This window comes from Sapajus apella, unplaced genomic scaffold, assembly GCF_009761245.1.
Source record: "Sapajus apella isolate SASKATOON/1434 unplaced genomic scaffold, GSC_monkey_1.0 scaffold3, whole genome shotgun sequence".
NCBI lineage: Eukaryota > Metazoa > Chordata > Mammalia > Primates > Cebidae > Sapajus > Sapajus apella.
In genome coordinates this window covers 351,603-376,205 of record NW_022436943.1, presented here as the reverse complement: position 1 = coordinate 376,205, position 24,603 = coordinate 351,603, and the positions used below count along the sequence as shown (strand labels likewise).

Genomic DNA, 24,603 nt, shown 5'->3' with positions numbered 1-24,603 from the left:
TTGCAGCATCTATCATTCTTTCTCCTAGTAATGGAGTCTCAAATACCCTTGGAAAAACCATCCCTCTTCTACTGTTGGCTATCTGTGTCGGACTGTCAAGGAATGAAGTCAGAGGGAGGCACATGACCCAATTTCAGGTTAATTGGACAAGTAATTCTCTGTGCTTCTCTTGTTATTCCAGTCATAGAGATCTAAACGGCAGGTCCTGATAGAGTTCCTATTTCTTAGAAAGCTTGAGCTCCTTCGGTTCTTAACTTTCTCAAGCCTCTGCACCAATTTTTCCTTTGAATCTGTAGGTTACTCCATATCCTCCCAGTAAATCCCTTTTTCCACTAGAGTCCAATGTGTTGGTTTCTATTGCTTGCCATCAAAGAGCCCTACCACTAGGGGGAACAGACATTATCCTAAGGACAACGGATTAGCCAGGTGTGGTAGCTCATGCCTATAATCCCAGCACTTTGGGAGGCTGAGGCAAGAGAATCCCTTGAGCCCAGGAATCCAAAGCCAGCCTGGGAACCATAGCAAGACCTTGTCTCCAAAGAGCAGGAATTAGATTTATATCTTAGAAATATTAAAAACACACAAAAAATTAGCTGCGTGTGGTGGCAGGTGCCTGTAATCCCAGCTACTCGGGAGGCTGAAGCAGGAGAATCGCTTGATCCTGGGAGGTGAAGCTTGCAGTGAGCCCAGACTGCACCCCTGCACTCCAGCCTCAGTGACAGAGCAAGACTCTGTCTCCAAAACGATGATGACAACAACAAACAAACAACAAAAAACCCCACAAAAACCATAAATTGGAAAACAGCTGTTTTCAGACACTGAACAACAGATAATGCAGTACTGTTAACCCAGAGAGAAGGAATACTAAAAGAAGTGAGCCCCATAATTATCCCAGCTTATTGCCTGAAGGGGTTTCCAGGATATAACACAAAGACAGGGAACCCAAACAGAGCCCAGAGGTCTCAACAAGTGGAGGAGAAAGACGTAAAAGTTTCAAGAAGTTGAGATATGGATCTGTGGTGCAGAATACCAAAGACTAGAGCTTTATACACAACAAGAGCTCTAGAGAGTTTCTGACAAACCTTTGGCTGAATAATGACCTGTGCGTGTATATAGTAAACCTATATGAGACTGGGGAAAGAACATCTGAAAAGCAGTAGGTTGGACAATTGCAGGAGCTGACAAACAAGACTGGAAAGAGTTCACGTCCCCATCAGCCAGAGCAGAGAGATGACAGACAAGATGTTAGGTAGAGTCCTAAGAATGGTAGCTAAAGCATAAAGGGCTAAATTACCCCTAGACCAAAGATTGCTCTGCAACTTCATTAAGTTTAAAAGCAAGCATCAAAAAAGCAAAATTGGCTAAGCATGGGGCCTTATGCCTATAATCCCAGCATTTTGGAAAGGTGAAGCAGAAGGACTGCTTGAGGCCTGGAGTTCAAGACCAGCCTGGGAAACACAGCAAGACTCTGTTTCTACAAAAAATAAAAATGAGCTGGACATAGTGGCACAGGCTTGTAGTCCCAGCTACTTGGGAGGCTAAGGCAGGAGGATCTCTTGAGCCCAAGGGGTGGAGGCTGAAATAAGCCATAATTGTGCTACTGCACTCCAGCCTCGGTAACTGTGTCTTAAAAAAAATTTTTTTTTAAAAAAAGTAAAACCGGGCCGGGCGCGGTGGCTCAAGCCTGTAATCCCAGCACTTTGGGAGGCCGAGGCGGGTGGATCATGAGGTCAAGAGATCGAGACCATCCTGGTCAACATGGTGAAACCCCGTCTCTATTAAAAATACAAAAAATTAGCTGGGCATGGTGGTGCGTGCCTGTAATCCCAGCTACTCAGGAAGCTGAGGCAGGAGAATTGCCTGAATCCAGGAGGCGGAGGTTGCGGTGAGCCAAGATCGCACCATTGCACTCCAGCCTGGGTAACATGAGTGAAACTCCGTCTCAAAAAAAAAAAAAAAAAAAAAGTAAAACCAATCCTAAGTAATTTAACTGCATGCCAGAACAAAATCTAATACTCTTTAAAGGAATTCAGTAAAATGCAACATTCAACAATGTAGAATTTGCGATGTTTAGCATACTACAAAAAATTACCTGACATGTATAGGAGGAGGAAAATATGATCTGCAAACAGTAAAAAAAATCAATCAATAGTGCATACTCACTGCCAGGTGATAAAAACAAACAAACAAATGAAAAAGAAAAAAATTCAATCAGTAGAATTAGATCCAGAAATGACGGAGATGATGGAATTAGTAGCAAAAATATTAAAACGGCTATTTAAAGTTTTTTCCATACACTCAGGAATTTGAAGAAAAATAGAAGCATAAGAGAAAGGGAAAATACGTAAAAGACCTAAATGGAACTTCTAGAGATGAAAAATACAGCACTAGAAGAAAAATTGTACTGGATGGGATAAATAGCAATGTTAGACATCGCAGGAGAAAGTATCACTAATCTTAAAGTTACAGCAATAGAAACTACCCCAAATAAAGCAGAGAGAGAAAAATACTGAAAATAAAATCACAGCGGAATACCATGCCACATCTACTAGGTTGGCTATAATAAAAATAACAAGTACTGGCAAAGACTGGGAGAAATTAAAACCCTCCACTGCTGGTGTGGATATAAAATGGTGCAGCCACTTTGGAAACTAGGCTGGCAGTTCCTCAAAGAGTTAAATACATAATTCTCATTTGACCCAATGATAATTCTACTCCTAGGTACATACCCAAGAGACATAAAAACATATGTCCACACCAAAGCTTGTGTACACATGTTCACAGCAGCATAATTCATAACAGCCAAAATACCAAAAGCAACCCAAATGTTATCGATAGATGAATGGGTAAAATGTGCTATAACCATCAGGTGGAATATTATTTGGCCATAAAAATAATAAAGTACTGATGATATGTGCTACAAGAATGAACCTGGGAAATGACTAAGCAAAAAGCTAGTCACAAGGACCACAAGGTATATGATTCCATTAATATAAAATGTCCAGAATAGGCAGATCTGTTCTATAGAGACAGAAAGTAGATTAGTGTTTGTTAGGGCTGGGGGGATAGGGAGGTGACAGTTAAAGGGTATGGGGCTTCTTTTGCAGGTGATAAAGTGTTCTAAAATCAATTGTGGTGATGGCTGCACAACTCAGTGAGTATACTAACTAAACACCACTGAATCGTATACTTTATATGGGTGGACTGTATGGTATATGAATTATATCTCAATAAAGCTGTTGCAAAGAAAGACAATTGTATGATACTGATGAGGGAATATACACATAGATCAGCAAAACAGAACAGAGAACCTAGAAACAGACCCACACACACATGCCCAACTGATTTTTGACAAAGATGTAAAAATAACTCAATTGAGGACAGACAGCCATTCCAACAAATGGTGCTGGGGCAACTGGACCTCTAGAAGGAAAAGAAAAAAAAAAGCTGGGGAGAGCAGGGGATAACTACCTTCTCTCTCTCTCTCTCTCACTCTCTGTCTTTTTTTTTTTTTTTTTTTTTTTTTTTTAAGACAGGCTCTTGCTTTGTCTTCCAGGCTGAAGTGCAGTGGTGTGATCTCAGCTCACTGCAACCCTCACCTCCTGGGCTCAAGGGATTTTCCTGCCTCAGCCTCCCACGTAGCTGGGATTACAGGTGTGCACCACCACACCCTGCTAATTTTTATATTTTTAGTAGAGACAGGGTTTCACCATGTTGGCCAGGCTGGTCTCAGACTCCTGACCTCAAGCGATCTGCCCACCTCAGCCTCCAAAAGTGTTGGGATTACAGGCGTGAGCCACTGCACCTGGCACGATAACCTTATCCTAAGTCTCATACTCCATACAAAAATTAACTGAAAAGGGATCATGAACTTACATGTAAAACCCCTAACTATAAAACTTTTAGGAAAAAAAAAATAGAAAAACCTTAGAATCTATAATAGGATTTGACAAAGAGTTCCTGGACTTGACAGCAAAAGCACAATCCAAAACAGAAAAATGATGAATTAGATTTCATCAAAATTGAAAATTTTTGCTCTGCAAAAGACCCTGTTTAAGAGGATGAAAAACTATAGAGTGGGCTGTGCGTGGTGGCTCACGCCTGTAATCCTAGCACTTCCGGAGGCCGAGGCGGGCAGATTATTTGAGGTCAGGAGTTTGAGACCAGCCTGGCCAACATGGTGAAACCCTGTCTCTACTAAAAATACAAAAATTAGCTGGACATGGTGGCAGATACCTGTAATCCCAGCTACTTGGGAAACTGAGGCAGGAGAATCCCTTGAATCTGGGAGGCAGAGACTGCAGTGAGCTGAGATCGCACCACTGCATACCAGCCTGGCGACAGAGAGAGACTCTGTCTCAAAAAACAATAAAAACAACAACAACCAAAACTATAGAGTAAGAAAAAGTATTTGGAGGAAACCAGATGGCCAACAAAAAACTTGTATGTAGAATACATAAAGAACTCTGAAAACTCAATGGTAAGGAGCCAAACACGTGTAAAAGATATGAGAAGACATTTTACCAAAGAAGATACATAGATGGCAAATAAGCACATGAAGAAAGTCAGCATCATAAGCCATGGGAAAATGCAAACTGAAGTCACAATGAAACACCTTTATACGCCTATTAGAATGACTGCAATAAAAAAATAGTGACAACACCAAATGCTGGTGAGAATGTAGAAAACTGGCTCACTCGCACACTGCTGGTGGGAATGGAAATTATATAGCCATTCTCAAAAACAGTTTGGCAGTTTCTTTAAAAAGTAAACATGCAATTACCACATAACCGAGCAATTGTACTCCTGGGCATTTATTCCAGAAAAATAAAGATTCATGGTCAGACAAAAACCTGTATGTGAAGATTTATAGCAGCTCTATTCGTAACAGCTAAAATCTGGAAACACGAGAGGTTCTTCAATGAGTAAATGGTTAAGCAAACTTTAGCACATCCAGACCATGGACTGCTGCTCCACGATGAAAGAGACAAACTACTGATATAGTCAGCAACCTGGATGAACTTCCAACAAACTGTGCAGAGCAAAAGCGAGCCTATCCCTAAGGCAATTGCTATTTATAGAATGTTCTACCCAAAATGGAAGGCACACTCTTTTAAGATACATGTGAAACATTTACCAAGATAGATCAAATCTGGGGCCACAAAACAAGTTTCCATCCATTTCAAAGGGCTAAGGTCATACAGTGTATTTTCTCTGACCTCCAGGAAGAAAGAGCGGTGTGGTGAGAAGGGTTAGGAAGCTGTTCAATCCATCCATTCTGGGCACATTGAGACCAAGCTGTGAATGGGGAGATAGAGGGAATTTTTTTTTTTTTTTGAGACAGGGTCTCACTCTATTGCCCAAGTTGGAGTGGAGTGGTGTAACCTCGGCTCACTGCAGCCTTGGCCTCCTAGGCTCGAGGGATCCTCCCACCTCAGCCTCCCCAGTAGCTGGGACCACAGGTGTACACCACCAGGCCTGGCTTATTTTTGTATTATTTTGTAGAGATGGGATTCTGCTATGTTGCCCAGGCTGGTAAGGGAGACTTTTGAGGGAAAGTAAAGTATATTTAGTACTTTACTAAATGTGTAGGGTGAGAGAGAAAGGAAAGTCGGAGATAACTTCAAAATTTCCATGGTAGTAGAAGTTCCCTTGACCAAGACAAGGAATACAGGCAGAAGAACCCCATGATGGGCAGAAGGCCGAAAGGACACATCTGCTTTGGGGAAAGGCTGTGTTTGAGATGTCTGTGAGACACCTGGTGAAGGCATCTAGAGGTAGAAAAAACTGGGCCTTTGAGAAGGATCTGGGTGATTGATTTCAGATAATATGTAGAGGAAAGATGCTAGAATGCAACACCAGGGGACACCAGCATTTCAGGAATGCTCAGAGGGAGAAGTGGCCCACAGAAGTAGGTAGGGAAGGAAGGAGACAGATTTTTAATAAGGAAGAAATGGTTGACAGTATTGAATGCCACAGAGAGGTCAAATAGGAGCCCAGCTAAAAAAATCCCCAGGGATTCCATGGATTTAACAAGTAGGCATCATGCTCTGATAGCTTTTGTCCTCTATTAGTTAACCTCAGTTTCCTGTGTAAAGAGGATAACACCGCTTAGCTCACTGGGTTCTTATGGGCTGAGTTAAATAACAGATGAGACAGTGCAGCACAGCCCCTGGTACAAAGTGGGCACTCAATAAATCTGATAAGGTTTCTCTTGTGAGGAGCTGGCAGTGCAAGCATGATGCCAAGGTGCTGTAAGAAGAGCTCTGCCAATCAATGCCTGCCTTGAAGGGTAGAGACCTTGTCAGCACTGCGCACACAGTAAGCACTCAACAAATAGTAGCTGTTATTGCCATCTGCTGTTATTGCTACAGCCACCCTTCAAGCAGTAGGGAGGCCAGCTGTTGGAAGGTGGGAAGATCAGTATCTCTGCTTCTCTGGCTGGGGAACCTGTATCACTCTACACATAGGTTTTACCACTAGGTGATATTTAACGTGGCTTAGATGTCACTCCACTCGAAGTACAGATTCAAATGGCAAACCTATCTCCCTAGTGTCAATTTTGTCATCCAAGGGTGCTAGGATTTTAAGTCACGGGCAAAGCGAGGTGCCAAGATACTCACAAGGAAAGTGACCTGCCAGCACTTCACTCCGCTCATCTGGAAAACGGCATCCTGGGTCTGGCCGTCAGGCAGGGTGATGCAGCAGCTGATCTCATTATTGCCAACAGAAAGAACAGCTCCAGAGCCCGGCTCTGGGTAGTCACAGGTACAAGGATCCAGCTGCAGGTGTCCATAGTGTTGTACCTCCTGGGCCAGCTCCAAAAACTGCTCCAAAGAGGGTAATGGGGCCGGGGGGGTGAAGACAAGAGGAAGCAAAGGGCCACTTGAAACAGATGAAAACGTCATGTCAGAAGCTACTGCCATTCTAGAAGAATACATGGAACTGAGTCACAGTAAAAGCGGCTTTTCTTCTTGACCATACAAATGGAGACAGTGCCCCGGTGTTGACCAGAAATTGGGGGAAACCAATGGAGTGTCCTTACAGGGAGGGACCATTCCTACTCCCTTCACTGTTGTGTGTCTGACCCTGTTATGGTGCTTGGTGCACAACGGGAATGAAAATATTCCATGAGTAAATGAAGAAAAGAGTCCATAAAATGAATGAACAGATATGATTCTGTCTCAGCAGATTATAATAGCAAGTAAACAAAAAAGTGTATATTTAAAATGCTGGCTTTCAAAAAACTAAGCTGAGATCCATGTAGGAAGAAAAGCAGTTCATTTTTATAGGCTGCTTTATGTGATGGTGATATTAATTGCCAGAGAAGGACATTTTAGAAATGGCAATGAAATGAGGGCACGAGCTGGTCTGCTTTCCAAGTAGAATTCCAGAGAGCCCCCAGTTTCCAAGGGAACACTTTTATGTGACTTTTAAAATTTAGCTTTTCCCTCTGCTTCTGAAGTGACCTAAGAACTGAGGACAGTTGCAGTCACACCACTGATCAAGGCAACCTGTCTCATTAACGTCTATCCAGGGCTTTTCATGTTATTACTGATTGCATTCAGATAAGCTGCTGTAGGTTTGGTGACCTCCACTCTCCTATTCCAGCTTTCGCCATGGGCCTGGTCTAATGGCATGAGGTGTGCATTAGGAGAACAGAGTTCCCACTTTAGCACGTGGTTAAATCAGAAAGAAGACCACCCACTGACAACTTGTGATCCTTTCCTGAAGCAAGGTAACTCACACCTCCTTTACAAAGACTCCGGAGGCGTTCTCAGATACAGCAAAACAGGCCGAGACAGAAGCAGTGAGGGACAGCTGACTCCTGATCTCATGCTGGCAGAAGTATTCAAAGCCACTGATCCATCCAGCCACATGTGCCAGCTCATTGTGCTATGGGCCAGGCTTCAGCCTGGGAGATGCATTAAGGCTGACCTTCAGTTGGGTCAGTGAGAAACTTCAGAAAGAACAGGTTGTGAGTACATGGTACTTGTACAGTGATTGGGGTCAGGGGCTGAATCATCTTGTCACAGAACATACAGAGAGTAGTGTGATGCTTTGCTATGATACTTTCTTACTTATATGGTATAAACCTATTATTGTTTATCTTATTGTTTGATGACGCTTTTTAAAATTGTAACAATCTCTTGGCTGAAATGAACTAAAAGTAAAAGTTCTATTTTGCAAGAAAGTTGGTGATGAGTAAGTAACTTATGTAAAATGCTTGTTGACATTTGACATTCAATAAAAGGGTGTTGTGATATTACTATGTGAACACCAGAAGATAGAAATCTACAAGTGTTATCTGCTTGAAAATTAGTTAAGATTGTACCTAAAAAAGACAATTTGCCAGGCACAGTGGCTCATGCCTGTAATCCCAGCACTTTGGGGGAGGACAAGGCAGACAGATCATGAGGTCAAGAGGTGGAGACCATCCTGGCCAACATGGTGAAACCCCATCTCTACTAAAAATACAAAAATTAGGGAGGCATGGTGGCGCAGTCCTGTAATCCCAGCTACTCAGAATGCTGAGGAAAGAGAATCACTTGAATTCAGGAGGCAGATGTTGCCACAAGCCGAGATTGTGTCACTGCACTCTAGCCTGGTGACAGAGCAAGACTCCATCTCAAAAAAAAAAAAAAAAAAAAGATTGTATCTAAAAAAGACAATTTAACACACACAGTTGCAGAAAGTATGTTTATGTTAATATATTTTCATTTTGATCAGGGACTGCAAACTTTTATGTAAAGACCCATCTAGTAAATATTTTCAGCTATACAGGCATATGGTCCCTATTGCAACTACTTACCTCTGCCACTGCCACACAAAAGCAGCCTTAGACAATACATGAATGAATAACTGTGTGCCAATAAAACTTTGTTTACAAAAAAAGTGGCCCATGGACCACAGCCTTTCTCCGATTTAGATCAAATGATTCTTCTTTAAGTTAATTTCACTCATTTTCAATTCCAAGTTTTCTTGTACAAGTATAGCTGTTAATGTGTTTGCTCCATTAGCAGAAGAACTTCACAAACACATAATGTTGGTTACATATCAGTACATGCAGATGCTTTGAGAGAAAGTAAGTTTCAATAATAATTAAATTTTTTTCATTCAATTTATGTACTCAAAGCAAAGCTTTTTAAAAGAGCATTATTACAAATAGTATGATAAATTCATGTAAAATGTTTATCATAGAAGATAAAATTTATTTTGTGGAAAAACTACAAATACATATTTTGGCAGAGCATGGTAAGAACAATATTCTTACTAAATTTGGAGGTTTATAGGGCAGATACTTATGAAGATTTGGTTGTGGTATAAACAGTTTGTAATTGCATCTAAAGTAACAGCGATACTCTATCCATCAAAACAGAAGCTGCGCTCGTCAAAATTCACAAATACACAGAGAACGTGAGCTCCTTTTATCGTGACAAAGCTGAGGTAGAACACCAGAGAGAGGAATACTAAATTGTGGCAGTATGTGGCTTTTCTTTCTCTTTTTCTGTAGTCCATCAATAAAAATCTCAAAGTGTCTGAGCCTTTGAAGAATTATTTTCTGTTAAGTATAATGAGTCCTCTCAATTTTGATTGTATTTTGTTCAAAAATCAATGTTGCAATTGTGAACATTGGAAAAGTCAAAAGAGTTTTTAAAAAGACAACACAATGAAACAGAGGCCATTTCTTCTGTTAAAATATGTCCTGTCTGTCAGACTCACATTTGCTGTTTGGGGGCAGGAGGTATGTGAGTTGGTAACACCTTTGTGGGAGCTTTAAAAATGAATATTTAGAAATCTATTCTAAGTATTATAGAACACGTACTCAAAGACAGAGGATGTTGGCTGCAGTGTTCAGGGACTTCAGCCAGGAATTGTACCAGGTGCTGTGAATACACAGAGTATGTATAAATTAGACACAGCCCTGGGCCTCATGGCTCTTGCTGCCAAAGTGATTTATAGCAGCAAGAGCTGGAAACAACCTGACTTCCAATAATAGAAAAGTGGTTAGCCAAACAATAATATAACCATAAAATGGAATACTCTGTAGTCACTAAAAATAATGCAGAGGATCTATATTAATTAACTTAGAAAAGACTCACAATATACTGTATTTTTTTAGAATCTTTAAATAATAAGCTTTTATTAATTCTGTACTCAGAACAATCAATGAAGGTATTCTTATTTTTTAAGAAAGAGCCCCACTTTTACTGCTTGGTAGGCTTATAAATGACAGAAACAGTTCAATTCTAACATGTTTCTTTAACTCCCTTTCAAGGGATTTCTCTTGGAGCAATATTTGATTTACCTTTGTTTGATTGTCTTCTTTCTGGAGAGTTTCCAATTTCTGCCTCTGTGCCTGTGTGGGTTTGGCCCATTCTTTTTCAATGTCCTGTACTGCCTTAAAATAACATAAGTGGTAAAATTAGCAGCCTTAGAAATTAATCAATCCGACAAAAACATACTCTTGCATGAAGGGCTATAAAAACAAACCCAAGTGGATATATATTTAGGGATTTAGCATGTTATAAACCTTATTTTTTAAATTAGTAAGAAGAGGTTGTTCAATAGTTTGGGGGGAAAATTGGCAACACTTGGCAAAGAAAATAAAATGAGCTCTTTCCCCACACCACCCAATCAAATAAATTCCAGATAAAGATTTAAATGTATAAGACCATAAAAGAATTATGGGGAAAAAAGGTAAATATTTTTATCTGATCTTGAGGTAGGGAATATCTTTTTTGGGGGGCTTTTGAGTTTCTTTTATTTTTACTATTATACTTTAAGATCGGGGGTACATGTGTAGATCATGCGGGTTACATAGGTATATACACGTGCCATGGTGGTTTGCTGCTTCCATCACCCCGTCATCTACATTAGGTATTTCTCCTAATGCTGTCCCTCCCCTAGCCTCCCACCCCCTGCTATCCCTCCCCTAACACCCTACCCTCAAGGGAATATCTTTTTTAAGATACAAAAGCAAAATGTCATAATGAAGAAATAGTCATATATAATTATGTGAAAATATAAAATTTCTGTAAATAAAGTCCACCAAGAACAAAACTAAGAATCAAATGGAAAACCATGGAAAATGACTGCATCCTATACAGCAAACAGTTAATATTTATATATAGTAACAGGAAAAATGTAAGTATCCTCAATAGGAAAAGGGACAACAGCTATGTACTGGCAATTGACAAAAAGGAATTGCAAATAGGGAATATATTTGAATCATAAACATAGATATGGGGAAAAATATGTTGATAGGCCATTGCTTCTATTGCTTATAATAATGAAACATTTTCAATTTAATATTAGCAAGCACATGTATAATGCTTACTATGTGTCAGGCAATGTTCTAATTGCTTCAGAACAAAAGTCAGTCCTTACAGCCACCCTGTGATGTAGGTACTGTTATCAAATGCCCCAAAATAGATAATTGAGTTTGGGTATAACTAAATAATAGGCTATGCGATTATTAAAAATTACACAGAATATTTAACAACATGGGAAATGTGTGCAATGTACATGAAAAATATCAAATTGCCAAGTAAAAGTCTAGTAGTAGACCCTAATTTTTATAAAACAACAAAAAATAAACAACAAAAAATCCTCCTATGGATACTTACAAGTCAAGGAAATGGATGTGCAAATACATGACATATATATGAAATAAATATACCCAAAGAGTTAATTAATAGTTTATATGTCTGCTTGATTTAAGATTTGGGGTGAAATATACTTTCATTTTTGAACTCTTCCATGGTTGCAAACTTTTTATAAGATAAAAACTGATTTTATGTTAAAAAAAATTAAAGTTGAATATATTGTTGGATTCTGTCTGGTCAGCCTAGGGTAACCAACATCAGCAAGCATTCCCAAACTCCAAATCCCTAACGGGCTTCTCGGTTGCTTCCTAATCCACTGGACTCAAAGGCAGAAATGGCCTGGAAGGCAACTGCCCACTGTGGAAGTACGTCAGGACTGTGGTGAAGCAACGTGAAACATGGAAGTAACAAAGCCTGTGGTCTCAGCCTCCCTTCCTGGGCTAGGGAGTTGTTCCTGCGCTCTTCCCCTCTCCTCTCGGCACCCAGCTTCCTTACCCTTTAGCCAGTCTGGCCTCAGGGAGGCGGTGATATCAGCTGTCCACCTACTCGGCCTGTGCTGCTCTGACTTGTCATGATGCAGCAGAATTGGCTACTGTCCCTCCGTTAGGCTGTCAAGCCCTCAAGGGAAGACCCTGTGCCCTTTGTCCCACTGTGTCTTGCCCAGTGTCCTACATATGGCAATGCCCAGCAATTCTTTGCCAATTATCAGGAGATTATTTTCACCTTAGTCTGAACATAAGCCTGTCTATTACATCCCTCAGTGATATTGGCAGGCTAAGCTTTATCTCCAAGAGAAGAATGAAAAGCTGAATACACTTTAAATATTGCTGTTTAAGGCTGAGGGAAAAGGACATGGGATTTAGAGAGGAGAAGAAAAATAACTAATATTTGTTGAAAACTTGTTTGAGATCAATTTTGTCACTGACTTTTTCCCAACTACAGCAGTTCCCCTTATCCTCGGGGCATACTATCCAAGACTCCTGGGGGGATGCCTGGTATTATTGTAGATAATACCAAACTATATATATATATATATATACTATGTTTTGCCTGCATATATATACCTATAATAAATTATAAAAATAATTTATAAATGAGGCACAGTAAGAGGTGAACAACAATAACTAATGAGAAAACAGAACAATGGTAACAATATTCCAGCATCACCACTCTTGCACTTTAGGGCCAGTGTTAAGTAAAACTGGGGCCTTGAACACAAGTGTTGGGACACCAGGACAGTGGGTCTGATAACTGAGATCACTACTAAGTGACTGACAGGTGGATGAGGCAGACAGCACGAATCAACTGGACAAAAAGATGATTCATATTTCGGACCAGCAAGACACTTCATCACACTACTCAGAATGGCATGCAATTTAAAACTTAAGAATTGTTTATTTCTGAAATGTTTCCATTTAATATTTTCAGACCATGGTTGACTGCAGGTAACTGAAACCACAGAAAGCTAGACCAAGGATAAGGGCTGCCTACTGTATTCTGTGGGAAGGAACAATACCACCATTTTACAGATGAGCAAATTGAGGTTCCAAGAGGTTATAATGTTCAAGATGACCCAGCAAATAAGTGGCAGGAGTTAGAACAAACCCAGGACTGGGCACTACACCAAGCCTTCCTACCCTTGCCCAAGCCACTGAATTCTTACCAGGTAGGCTATCCACCCCAAGACTTTCTCCTTGTTGCCAATTCTTCAAACCAAACCTACAGACCATCAAGAAAGCATGAATGTGAAGAACTAAACACTGCTTTCTTTCCTGAATTGTACTTGATGGTAGTGCCCTGCAAGGGCTGTTAGCACAGGGCAGCAATATCGAAGAGAAGGGATGGCTGTGTAAAGATAAACAGGAGTCACGGCAGTAAGTGCTAACCCAAGACATGCCATTCACCATCAGAGCAACTGGATCCTCAGGCAGAGATGCAGGTGGCCTATAGCAAAGGTAATGGAACTGTTTTGATTCATTACCTATTTTTGATTTTTTTGAGACAGAGTCTCTGTCACCCAGGCTGGAGTGCAGTGACATATTCTCGGCTCACTGCAAACTCCACCTCCCAGTTTCAAGTGATTCTTCTGCCTCAGCCCCTCAAGTAGCTGGGACTACAAGTGTGCACTACCACACCCAGCTAATTTTTATATTTTTAGTAGAGATGGGGTTTCACCATGTTGAACAGGCTGATTTTGAACTCCTGACATTAGGTGATGGCCTGCCTCAGCCTCCCAAAGTGCTGGGATTACAGGCGTGAGCCACTGCTCCAGGCTGCTTCTTAGTCTTTCACATATCCCAGCCACCCAGGACACAGGAGGAATGAGACAGTCTCTGCCCTTGGCCATTCAGAGTCTGGTTGGGAGAACTGGGAGGAAGTCAGGCATTTTCTTCTGGGGAAAGCCAAGGCAGACCTCCCAAAACAGGCAGCAATTGTGGTCCTGACTCTCCTGCTGACCCTGGGGCCAGCTTTGACTTCTTAGCTCCTCTACCCAGATTCAGGGAACGACGATGATGATGATAAAGATTATTATGACATCAACTCCAATTTTTTGGAGACTTTGCCAGGCAATGAGCTAAGATTTGAATGACAGTCTATTAAAGCTTGTAGAAAACTTAGAGACGATGTTAGTTCTACCTCATCTCTACAGAGAGGTGGCGTGGTTCAGAAGGATGCAGTGGCTGGCCCAAGGTCACCCAGAGAGAGGGACAGTGGCAGAACAAGGGACAGAACTCATTTCTGAAACTGCAATTCAGTGTGCCTTCCATGAAGCCACCTTTTTTTCTAGCTGTGAGCAGAGGTAGTATCATCATCCATTTTCCCATGGTTTATAACTCCTTAATGAAGACAGATTTAAAAAGTCACATTATGATGCTTGAATCTCTGACCTGTCATCACAATGAGAAGCAAAAGACATGCCATAAGGATGATATTTCCCACAGGAATGATTTTAGAATGATGTGATACAATCTCAACCCAAGGATGTGATATCAAACCAGACATAGCTAATAATGCATAGCAGCAAGGAAACAGTAGCAAGAATGGGCTTCAATAAACATTTAAAGTAGTACATTCTACTCTAACTCACATAACACAGGTACACTGAACTTTTTTTTTTTTTTTTTTTTGAGACAGGCTCTTGGTATGTTGCCCTGGCTGGAGTGTAGTGGTGTGATCACAGCTCACTACAACCTCTGCCTTCTGGGCTTAAGCCATGCTCCCCCATCAGCCTCCTGAGTAGCTGGGACCACAGGCACATACTATCACGCCTGGCTGACTTTTGTATTTTTGGTAGAGATGGGATTTTGCCATAGTGCCCAGGCTAGTCTTGAACTCCTGAGCTCAAGTAATCCACCTGCCTCGGCCTCTCGAAGTGCTGGGATTACAGGCGTGTGCCCCTGTGCCCATGCTGAACATGATTATACATGGATTAATGTATAGTATGAATTCAAAGCTATATTCCAGCCATAAAAATACAACAGTGAACATTAAACGTTTAATAAATGACATTTTGTTTTGCCCTTTTAGAATTTAGAAGAGCTGGCTGGGCATGGTGGCTCATATCTGTAATCCCAGCACTTTGGGAAGCCAAGGTGGGCAGATCACTTGAGGTAAGGAGTTCGAGACCAGCCTGGCCAGCATGGTAAAACCCCATCTTAAAAAAACAAAAAGAATTTAAAAGAGCTTTGGGGTCTTGATCTCTAAAAGTCACTTAAGGAGGCATGGGCTAAGTTTCTTTCCCTCTTCTACACCCTCTAGTAAGCCAGAGTATCAAAACCTGCCCACTGACCTTTTTGCTATACCCAAAGTACTGTAATAGGTTTCATTAACATTCCCCTGGAAAAGCTCATTAAAAGTAATAACCTATCCACCATCTCTCTCCTCTCTCCTGAGTTTATAAAAGCTACTGAGTATAGTAGCTTAGAATCACGCTAAATAAAAGCCACCTACAAATAAGTGTTGTTAAATTTCTTTATCTACATCCTGTATTAATCCAAACCCACTACTCGATCCTTTGTCACACACCTATCATTTTTCTTCTTGAAAATGCGGATGGTACCAACTGCCTTACAGAGTTGTTGTGAAGCTCCAGTGACATAATGCACTTAATTAATATGATGCCAGGCCCACCACAGGGCTTAATGCTGACATCGTGCCAGGAATGGTTCCAGTTTCTAGGGATGCAGCAGTGAACAAATAAATACCCACTTTCACGGAGAAATCATTCCAGTAGAGAGAGTGTAAACAAATGCACACAATACATACACACACTTACATAGTCAGATGGTAGAAATGCTATGGAGGAAATAGAACAAGGACATTGAGATTTGGGGTTTAGTCTGAGTGAGCTGGAAAGCCTGGGTGGGGTTGGAGCAGGGGAGGGCTGTGACCCGCCACCCTGCCTGCTGCTTGAGAATAGCCTGTGGGATATTCTCAGGGAACTCAATGAAAGACGTTTCTGAGCTTTCTTCCCAGAATTGTCGAGCCAAGCTTGGAAAAGATCAGGTCTCTGAAGATGGCAGCGTGGTGAGTGTGAACACCTGGGGCAGCTGGTGACCTGGGTGTGTATGTTGGGGGCAGCACCAGCTGACCATTCCACTGCTTGGCAGAAGCTTCACCACATGAAGCAGGAGAAGGGAGCTGAGGCCAATCTCGAATTTTATGGGAGGCTGGGGGTAGGGGTAGTACGTAAGGCCAACTACAGTACATAATTTTTTTTTTTTTTTTTGAGACGGAGTTTCACTCTTGTTACCCAGGCTGGAGTGCAATGGCGCGATCTCAGCTCACCGCAACCCCCGCTTCCTGGGTTCAAGCAATTCTCCTACCTCAGCCTCCCAAGTAGCTGGGACTACAGGCTGAGCCACTGTGCCCAGCTAATTTTTTTTATTTTTAGTAGAGACGGGGATTCACCATGTTGACCAGGATGGTCTTGATCTCTTGACCTAGTGATCCACCCTCCTCGGCCTCCCAAAGTGCTGGGATTACAGGCTTGAGCCACCGTGCCCGGCCCCCAACTACATAATTTTCAGGGTCTACCTAGTGCAAAATGAAAATGCTGTTCAAAAATTAAGAATTTTGGTTAATAGGCGCAAAAAAAATTAGAATGAATAAGACCTAGTATTTGCTAGCACAACAGGATGACTATAGTCAAAAAAACTTCAATTGCACATTTAAAAATAACTAAAAGAACATAATTGGAGTGTCTGTAATGTAAATGATAAATGCTTGAGGGGATGGAAACCTTATTTACTCTGATGTGATTATCACACACTGCATGCCTGCATCAAAATATCTCATGTAACCCATAAATATTATACACCTACCATGTACCAATGAAAATTTAATTTTTTTTTTGAGATGAAGACTCGCACTGTCACCCAGGCTGGAGTACAGTGGCGCAATCTCCACTCACTGCAACCTCCTCCTCCCAGGTTCAAGCAATTCTTCTGCCTCAGCCTCCTAAGTAGCTGGGATTACAGGCACCACATCCACCTAATTTTTTGTATTTTTAGTAGAGACAGAGTTTCACTATGTTGGCCAGGCTGGTCTTGAACTCCTGACCTCATGATCCTCCTGTCTCTGCCTCCCAAAGTGCTGGGTTTACAGGCATGAGGCACTATGTCTCGCCAAAATTTTAATTATTTTTTAAATAAAAAGTAAAAATAAAATGAAGAATTTCAAGATGGCAACAGTGATATTATAGAAGCGTGGGTTCTCTGAGCACAGAGCCCAACAATACTGTGCAGGCCATACACCCACCCAGCTGGATCCAAGGGCAGGCAGGCTGCTTGTTGGCTGAGGGGCAAGAGGCTATGTTAGGGTGAGAGTTAGGGTCATGTGTGGCTTTAAATTATCAGGGATATCCTTTCTAGGCTCATGATGACAGTGTATCGGCTGCAAATTCAGAGAGGGATTGTGAAAGCAGAGATGGAATTCCTTTTCTTTCTCTAAACTCCTCTACTTTTTACATTTTATTGTTATAGTGGTAAAATATATACAACATGACTTGTCATTCTAACTGTTCACAAAATTCAGAGTCATTATATACATTCACAATGTTGGATAATCATCACCCCTATTTAGAGCTAAAACTTTTTCATCATCCCCCAACAAAAACTTGTACCCATCAAACAACAACTTCTCCTTCCCCACTCCCCCCAGCCCCTGCTAACCTCTGTTCTACTTTCTGTCTCTATGAATTTGCCTATTCTAGGTATGGAGGTAGAATTATTAACTACCACAAAATGTTTTTAAGTGATTCCAGGCCAATATGGCCAGTGATCTACGGTGTTGTCAGAGCTCTCGGTGATCCTCACCTGCATGTACAGCAAATCTATGGCTGCCTTGCAATCCATCAGCATGGAGTCGAGGGAGGGATCCATATACCTGCAAAATTCAGTAATGTGCAATTCATTCCTGTGACATGGCTCATGGGCACACCTGGCAAGTGCTTTGGAAAGTGATGGCCCTCCACCCTATGAACGAGGGCTCCCTTTTCCATGAAGCCATACCCTCCACCAGCTGGCTTTCACTCAGCCCCTCCACCTCTTTTGTTTCCTAATTTCTTTACACTGTAAGCTCTTGCCTAGAGGGCCTATGCCAGAATCTCCCCTCCGGAGACCGGAGACCGGATCCTCATCACTAACAACGGAAGTGGGACCTCCTTTCTTCCCAGTTCCCATCAACAGACACAGTCTGCCTGCGTCTGAGATGCTGGCTTATAACTTGGGGGAGATGTTTTCTCTTGCACATATCTAGAATTTACCTATTTAATAAAGACATAGGCAATGCCTAATTTCTAATTCAATCTTCAAGATAAGAAGCAGAATCCTCATCTCTCCTTTGATCTCAAATTTTCAGGAGAGCACATAAGTGAAAATCTAAGCCCCAGGAATTTTTTTTTGTTTGTTTTGCTTCCTGTAATCACCGTCACCATCAATATAGCAGTCACAAACATGACCAAAACTTCCTGAGTATATGGGATTATTTTATGTAACTCTTACAATAATCCTATGATGTAGACACTATTTTTGTTATTCCCATTTTACAGATAAAGAAATTGGGGCTTAGAGAGCTTGAACAACTTGGCTAAGTTTATGCAGCTAAGATCTGAACAAGCCGTGACTTAGATTCACACACTCTGATTCCAGGAACAACTGTGCTCAGCCACTCACTACAGTGAGCAGCCTCCAGAACAGCTGTTCTCTAAACCATTGGATGGAACCAAGTCCTCCTCCTGTTCTCAGGGTTTCACACTTCAAGATTTTTTTATTTTTGAGACGGAGTCTCGCTCTGTCACCAGGCTGGAGTGCAGTGGCGCAATCTCAGCTCACTGCAACTTCTGACTCCCTCATTCAAGTGATTTTCCTGCCTCAGCCTCCCGAGTAGCTGGGATTATAGGCATGTACCACCATGCCCAGCTAATTTTTGTATTTTTAGGAGAGGCGGGGTTTTACCAGGTTGGCCAGGATGGTCTCAATCTCTGCCCGCCTTGGCCTCCCAAAGTGCTGGGATTACAGGCGTGAGTCACTGCTCCTGGCCACCTCAAGAGTTTGACCATTCCTCAGGATACTTCTGAACAGCAGTTTATGAACTGCCTTGCTGAGAATGTCCTTCCACAATTCAAAGTTACAAACTGGAGTTCTCAAGCAAGGCATCACAAGGTCAAGGGAATTCTTAGATTTCAAAATACCTTTCTTTAAAGCCTCTGTACTCAGATAACTGTTTATTACCGCAGCCATGGTAATAAACGTGGGAACTGCAGGTTATAGGAGTGGAGGTGCATAAGGTCCTGCTGCTCAGTGCTATTTTCTATAATATTTTGTTCTCCACAGGCCCCTGTTACTAGATGAAATGACAATGTTTTCTGCAGAGGGATATTTGTGTTCTATTGATCTAGGAATATGGAAGGCCCTGGTACACATCCTTTAGACATGTATAAGCCCAATACTTAGAGTTCAAATTCACTGCAAACTGGCTGAATCCACCCTTCGACTTCAGGGAACACCACACTTCTATGGATGAATCAGATCTGCTTGTAATCACCAAAAGTCCCTCCATTAATACAGTCAGTGATCCATTGCAAAGCAGCCCAAGGCCAGCCATTTCCTGCAATTACCTGCTTCAGTTCAAGTCCCCTGGCCCCGCCCATAGCCCATAGTTTTCAAGTCTTACTTTCTTGTTCACCTATTAGTAGAGATGCAGAAAGATGGCCGCCCTTCTCATTTTAATACCCCACCCTACCCCGAGTATTTACCTGAGACTAGTGAAAGTCATCATCTCCTATTATTTTTTTTTGAAGACGGAGTCTCACGCTATTGCTGGGGCTGGAGTGCAGTGGCACGATCTCAGTTCACTGCAACCTCCGCCTCCCAGGTTTAAGTGATTCTCCCGCCTCAGCCTCCCAAGTAGCTGGGATTGCAGGTACCCACCTCCAGGCCCAGCTAATTTTTTCATATTTTTAGTAGAGATGGGGTTTTACTATGTTGGCCAGGTTGGTTTCAAACTCCTGACCTCATGATCCACCTGCCTCAGCCTCCCAAAGTGCTGGAATTACAGGCTTGAGCCACCACACGCAGCCAACATCCTATGCTTCAGGACAAATATTCAGAAACTAGCTCATTTCATCCTCTCATTTTCATTGCTTTTCTTTTCTTTTTGAGACAGGGTCTTGCACTGATATAGCCCAGGCTGGAGTGCAGTGGAGTAATCTCAGTTCACTGCGGTCTCAATCTTCTGGGCTCAAGTGATTCTTCTGCCTCAGCCTCCTGAATAGCTGGGACCACAGATGTACACCATCCCGCCTGGCTAAGGTTTTTGATTTCTAGTGGAGATGAGGTCTTGCTATGTTACCCAGGCTGATCTTGAACTCCTGGGCTCCAGCAATCCTCTTGCCTTGGTCTCCCCAAATACTGAGATTACAGGCATAGACCACAGCGCCTGGCCTCCACTGCTTTTCTTATGACCTTCCCTAAGTTCTTGGTCTCCAGCTGACAGGCTGTGAGCAGGATGTGACGTGACTCTAACAAGTCCTGATGGGCAATAGCAAGACATCCTCAAAAGCCTTCTGTCACTTTCAGTACCTACTTACCACTTTCGGAGTCCAACCTTACAGTTTTCCACTTCAGAACTTCCAAGATGAACATAAGGGAGTTCAAAGTCTGCCAATTTTTTTACAACTAGGGAAAGGGGAAAGCCAGTCTTACTGGTTGAAACAGTACAGACAGCTTGTATACAGCAGCTTTCAATTGAGAAAATAAAACCTATTGAAAATAATAAAATCATAGTAAGAATATCCTCTGTATTTATATGTAATTTTAACTTTCTGAAGTTCATTCAAAAAATAAATATCATTTGATCCTCATAAAATACAGCCCCTTGAGTGGGAGATGTTTTACACTGTGATATAGATGAAAAAACAGGTCCAGAGACATCCAGAGCCTTCACAGATCACCACGGTGTCTAGCAGCCAACCTGCTACACAAACCCTTTAGCTTCCAACTCAAAGCCACCCCCTCATCTGCTTGAGGACATTTATAAACTACTTTAATATAACTGATACCATTTCACACAAAAAACTTTGTAATATCTAGAAACATACTGTAGAGAAAACAAAAGATAAGATGAGAATCAGATTGTCATCTCACACTATCTCATTACACTTGAAAAAAAGAATCTATTAACTCGTTGATATCATCCACAAATGTTCCTTAAAAAGGAGAAATGAGGCCAGGCAAAGTGGCTCATGCCTGTAACCACAGCACTTTGGGAGGCCGAGGCAGGTGGATCACCTGAGGTCAGGAGTTCGAGACCAGCCTGACCAACATGGAGAAATGCTGTCTCTACTAAAAATACAAAAAATAGCTAGGTGTCATTAGGAGCCTGTAATCCCAGCTGCTCGGGAGGCTGAGGCAGGAGAATGGCTTGAACCTGGAGGCAGAGTTTGCGGTGAGCCGAGATTGCACCACTGCACTCCAACCTGGGCAACAAGAGCAAAACTCCATCTCAAAACAAAAAACAAACAAACAAAACAAAACAAAACAAAACGAAAACAAGGGGAAATGATGCTGTGGTGGGGCGCCCTGACACCTGGAGTCCAGCACTCCATTCACAGGAAAGGGTGCCAACGGGTGGTCAGTGGTCAGGCCTGGGCCTGGGGTAAAGGGAAGGGGGACAGGATTAGGGCTGGGGGTGCACAGGTGCAGTTACTGGACCACCAAAGTATAAGCGGTTTGCCTCCACTCTCCCCTAACAAGGATACAACCTCCCATTCCCCAAACCCTTAATCCAGTGACTGAGAACAGCAGTAGGGACCACACCCTGGGGGTTGGCCAGCCCCTCAGCTGTGACTCTTGCATCGAGCCCCTGCTCATACCTGTCTACCCCATCTCCTAGCTGATTCATCTGTTCCTTCCTTCTTACCAGAAAGCTTGTCCTCCTTGCCAACCCGAATGAGAAAGAGGCCGAAGTAGCCCAAGAGCTCCCGACACAGTCCAATTTTGTGTGACACCACCTTTAACCAAAAACAAGCAGAAGGGGAAAAAGTGAGCTGTGCCCACTGTGCATCCTGTGACATGCAGAATTGGAAATGGGCTGGATATATCCATAAAAAGTGCTGCCATTGGTTAGTGAACACTCAGCTTTTTGGAATCCAAAAGTGGCACTCATTTTAAAAAATGTAAAAACACAAAAAATTAGAATAAAGAAAATAAAAATCAGTCCCACCCCAACAGACAGAGGCTGGCCCCAGTTGAGGTTGGTCATCCCATCTCAGATGTGGACACACTCCTGGATCGTGTTGGCCTTTATTTTCCCCTGGAGGGCAGCAGCCATGCTCCAGGAACACCTGTCCTTCTGTGACATCTGTCCCTGGAGCCTGCACACTAATTTACTTTCCTGTGGGCTGCATTACCAGATATTTGGAGAAGGATCGCTCCCCACCGCTTGTCTGACATACAAACGTGCATGCGCTATGCCCACCTTTGGCATGCCAGGCCTGCTTCTCCTTGATGTTTCCTGTGATGGTCAACATGTAATTTACTACGATGTTTGCAAAATGAAAACCTCAGATCCCGAGCATAGGCTGCCTTCCTTCACATTCCTCTTTGACCTTTATAACAAACGGCTTTCAACAGCAGTGGCTTCATTTTTACCATCAGTCTATCAGGCTGTCCCCTCTCAGCGTTGGGCATCTACTCACCCTCCCTTAGCAGAAATTTCTGTGTGACCACAGCCTACCTCCCTGCCATCCACCCAGCACAGCTCCTCAACACTGGGCTCTCCAGTAATTTCCTCGGACTCCTGGTTTTAACTCCTTAAATCACTTGCGTAACACTCAAGTAGCTGCCTCCAGGCACTGCCTGCGAGAGATGCTTTACCCATGGCTCCCAGTCTCTAAGTGGCAGTTGTACAAATACCAGGCTCAAAGGGGGCCTTCTCTTGTCAGAGATCCATAAACTACCCTGAGGAAACAGTCTGATTAGGTGGCAGGTATGAGTGGGTGTTCTCAACATAGCTTTGAAAATAAAGAGCAGCCCAGAAATAGTTTCAACACTTTCAATGTAATTCCCTTTCCCCTTCTTTCTGTCTCTCCCTTTCTCCCATGTTTTGGGTTGCAAAACACCCAGAAGCCAAACACAGGGCTCTTCTGTGTGTGGGTGAGTGTGTGGTAGGTAACAGCATAATAAAGACATCTTTCCCAGAGTAAAACTGACCCAGGTCCACTCAAATGAGATTATTTTCTTTTGTCTAATTTAGGGAAATCAACAAGCTTACATGCCAAGGCAGACAGAGGAGAGATGTGGGGGCAAAAGGAAAATCAAGAAGCCTTTCGCATTCATACAGACATAAACACCTTCTTTTGAAAGGAGTGAGCATCAGCAAAAAATACATAATATTTTTCCTCTTAGCAAATGTTAATGATGATTCAAAACACAAAGGCCATCACTAGCACCACAGTAGTCCTAGATTTTAGCTTGCTGCTGGCCTTTAAAGAGCCCATTGAGGCTGGTGCGGTGGCTCATGCCTGTAATCTAAGCACTTTGGAAGGCCAAGACGGGCGGATCACCTGAGGTCAGGAGTTCAAGACCAGCATGGCCAACATGGTGAAACTCTGTCTCTACTAAAAAAAAAATATATATATATAGCTGGGCATGGTGGCAGGTGCCAGTAATCCCAGCTACTCAGAGACTGAGGCAGGAGAATTGCTTGAAGCCAGGAGGCAGAGGTTGCAGTGAGCCAAGATAGAGCCATTGCACTCCAGCCTAGGTGACAAGAGTGAAACTCCATTTCAAAACAAACAAACAAAAAAACCCATTGAAAAGTAAAAGGCAGGCTGTGGGTGAGGCAAAGTGAGAATGGCAGCAAGCGTGCTGGAGAAGATGCAGAGGTGACTTTTAATTATAAAACTTAAATTACGGTTTTATGCAGCCTAGAGAATGTCCCAGTTCCTGGAAGGAAATTCAAACCTGTGGCTGGCCAAGTGATCACTCCACCTGTTATGGAAACTCTACCACTTCTAGGGTAGAACCTTCAGTTAAACTTATCTGATCCAATGATGTCAATGTCTTGGGTCTGACTTTCTAACAAGCCAACATGATTGGAAGAGGGGAAGCACATTTTTCTGACTGCAAATGTACCGCATCAAATATATGCTATTAGTTTCAAGGTAAATGGACAAAACAGATGGTACCACAGAACCCTAGAGGTATCTCCCTACTCGGTATTATTCAGCACTCCCTCCAATATCAGTACCAATACCAATAGTGACCAATAACCACAATGGCCATCGTCTCTGGAACGTGAACTATTTCTGTCTGTAAAGTAACTTACCCAAATTCACACGGCCATTACACAGCAGCACTATACAGATGTGTGTTGCTTAATGACAGGAATACATTCTGAGATGTGCATCGTTAGGCGATTTCGTTGTGTGAACACTGCGAAGGGAACTTACACAAATCTAAATGATATTGCCTACTGTATGCCTAGGCTA

At 42.4% G+C, this 24,603-nt stretch overlaps 1 protein-coding gene across 1 annotated transcript in view; it reads right to left on the bottom strand.

Annotated features, from left to right (window-relative positions):
- Positions 1-24,603, bottom strand: part of SNX31 (sorting nexin 31) — a 68,100-nt gene that overhangs the window by 16,074 nt on the left and 27,423 nt on the right. Inside the window, exons 6-10 of the mRNA XM_032247985.1 lie at positions 22,032-22,122; positions 20,701-20,788; positions 17,927-17,996; positions 10,310-10,402; positions 6,624-6,827 (exon numbers count right to left, since the gene is read on the bottom strand). Coding sequence (XP_032103876.1) covers positions 6,624-6,827; positions 10,310-10,402; positions 17,927-17,996; positions 20,701-20,788; positions 22,032-22,122 — 546 coding nt within the window. The remainder of the gene's footprint in view (positions 1-6,623; positions 6,828-10,309; positions 10,403-17,926; positions 17,997-20,700; positions 20,789-22,031; positions 22,123-24,603) is intronic.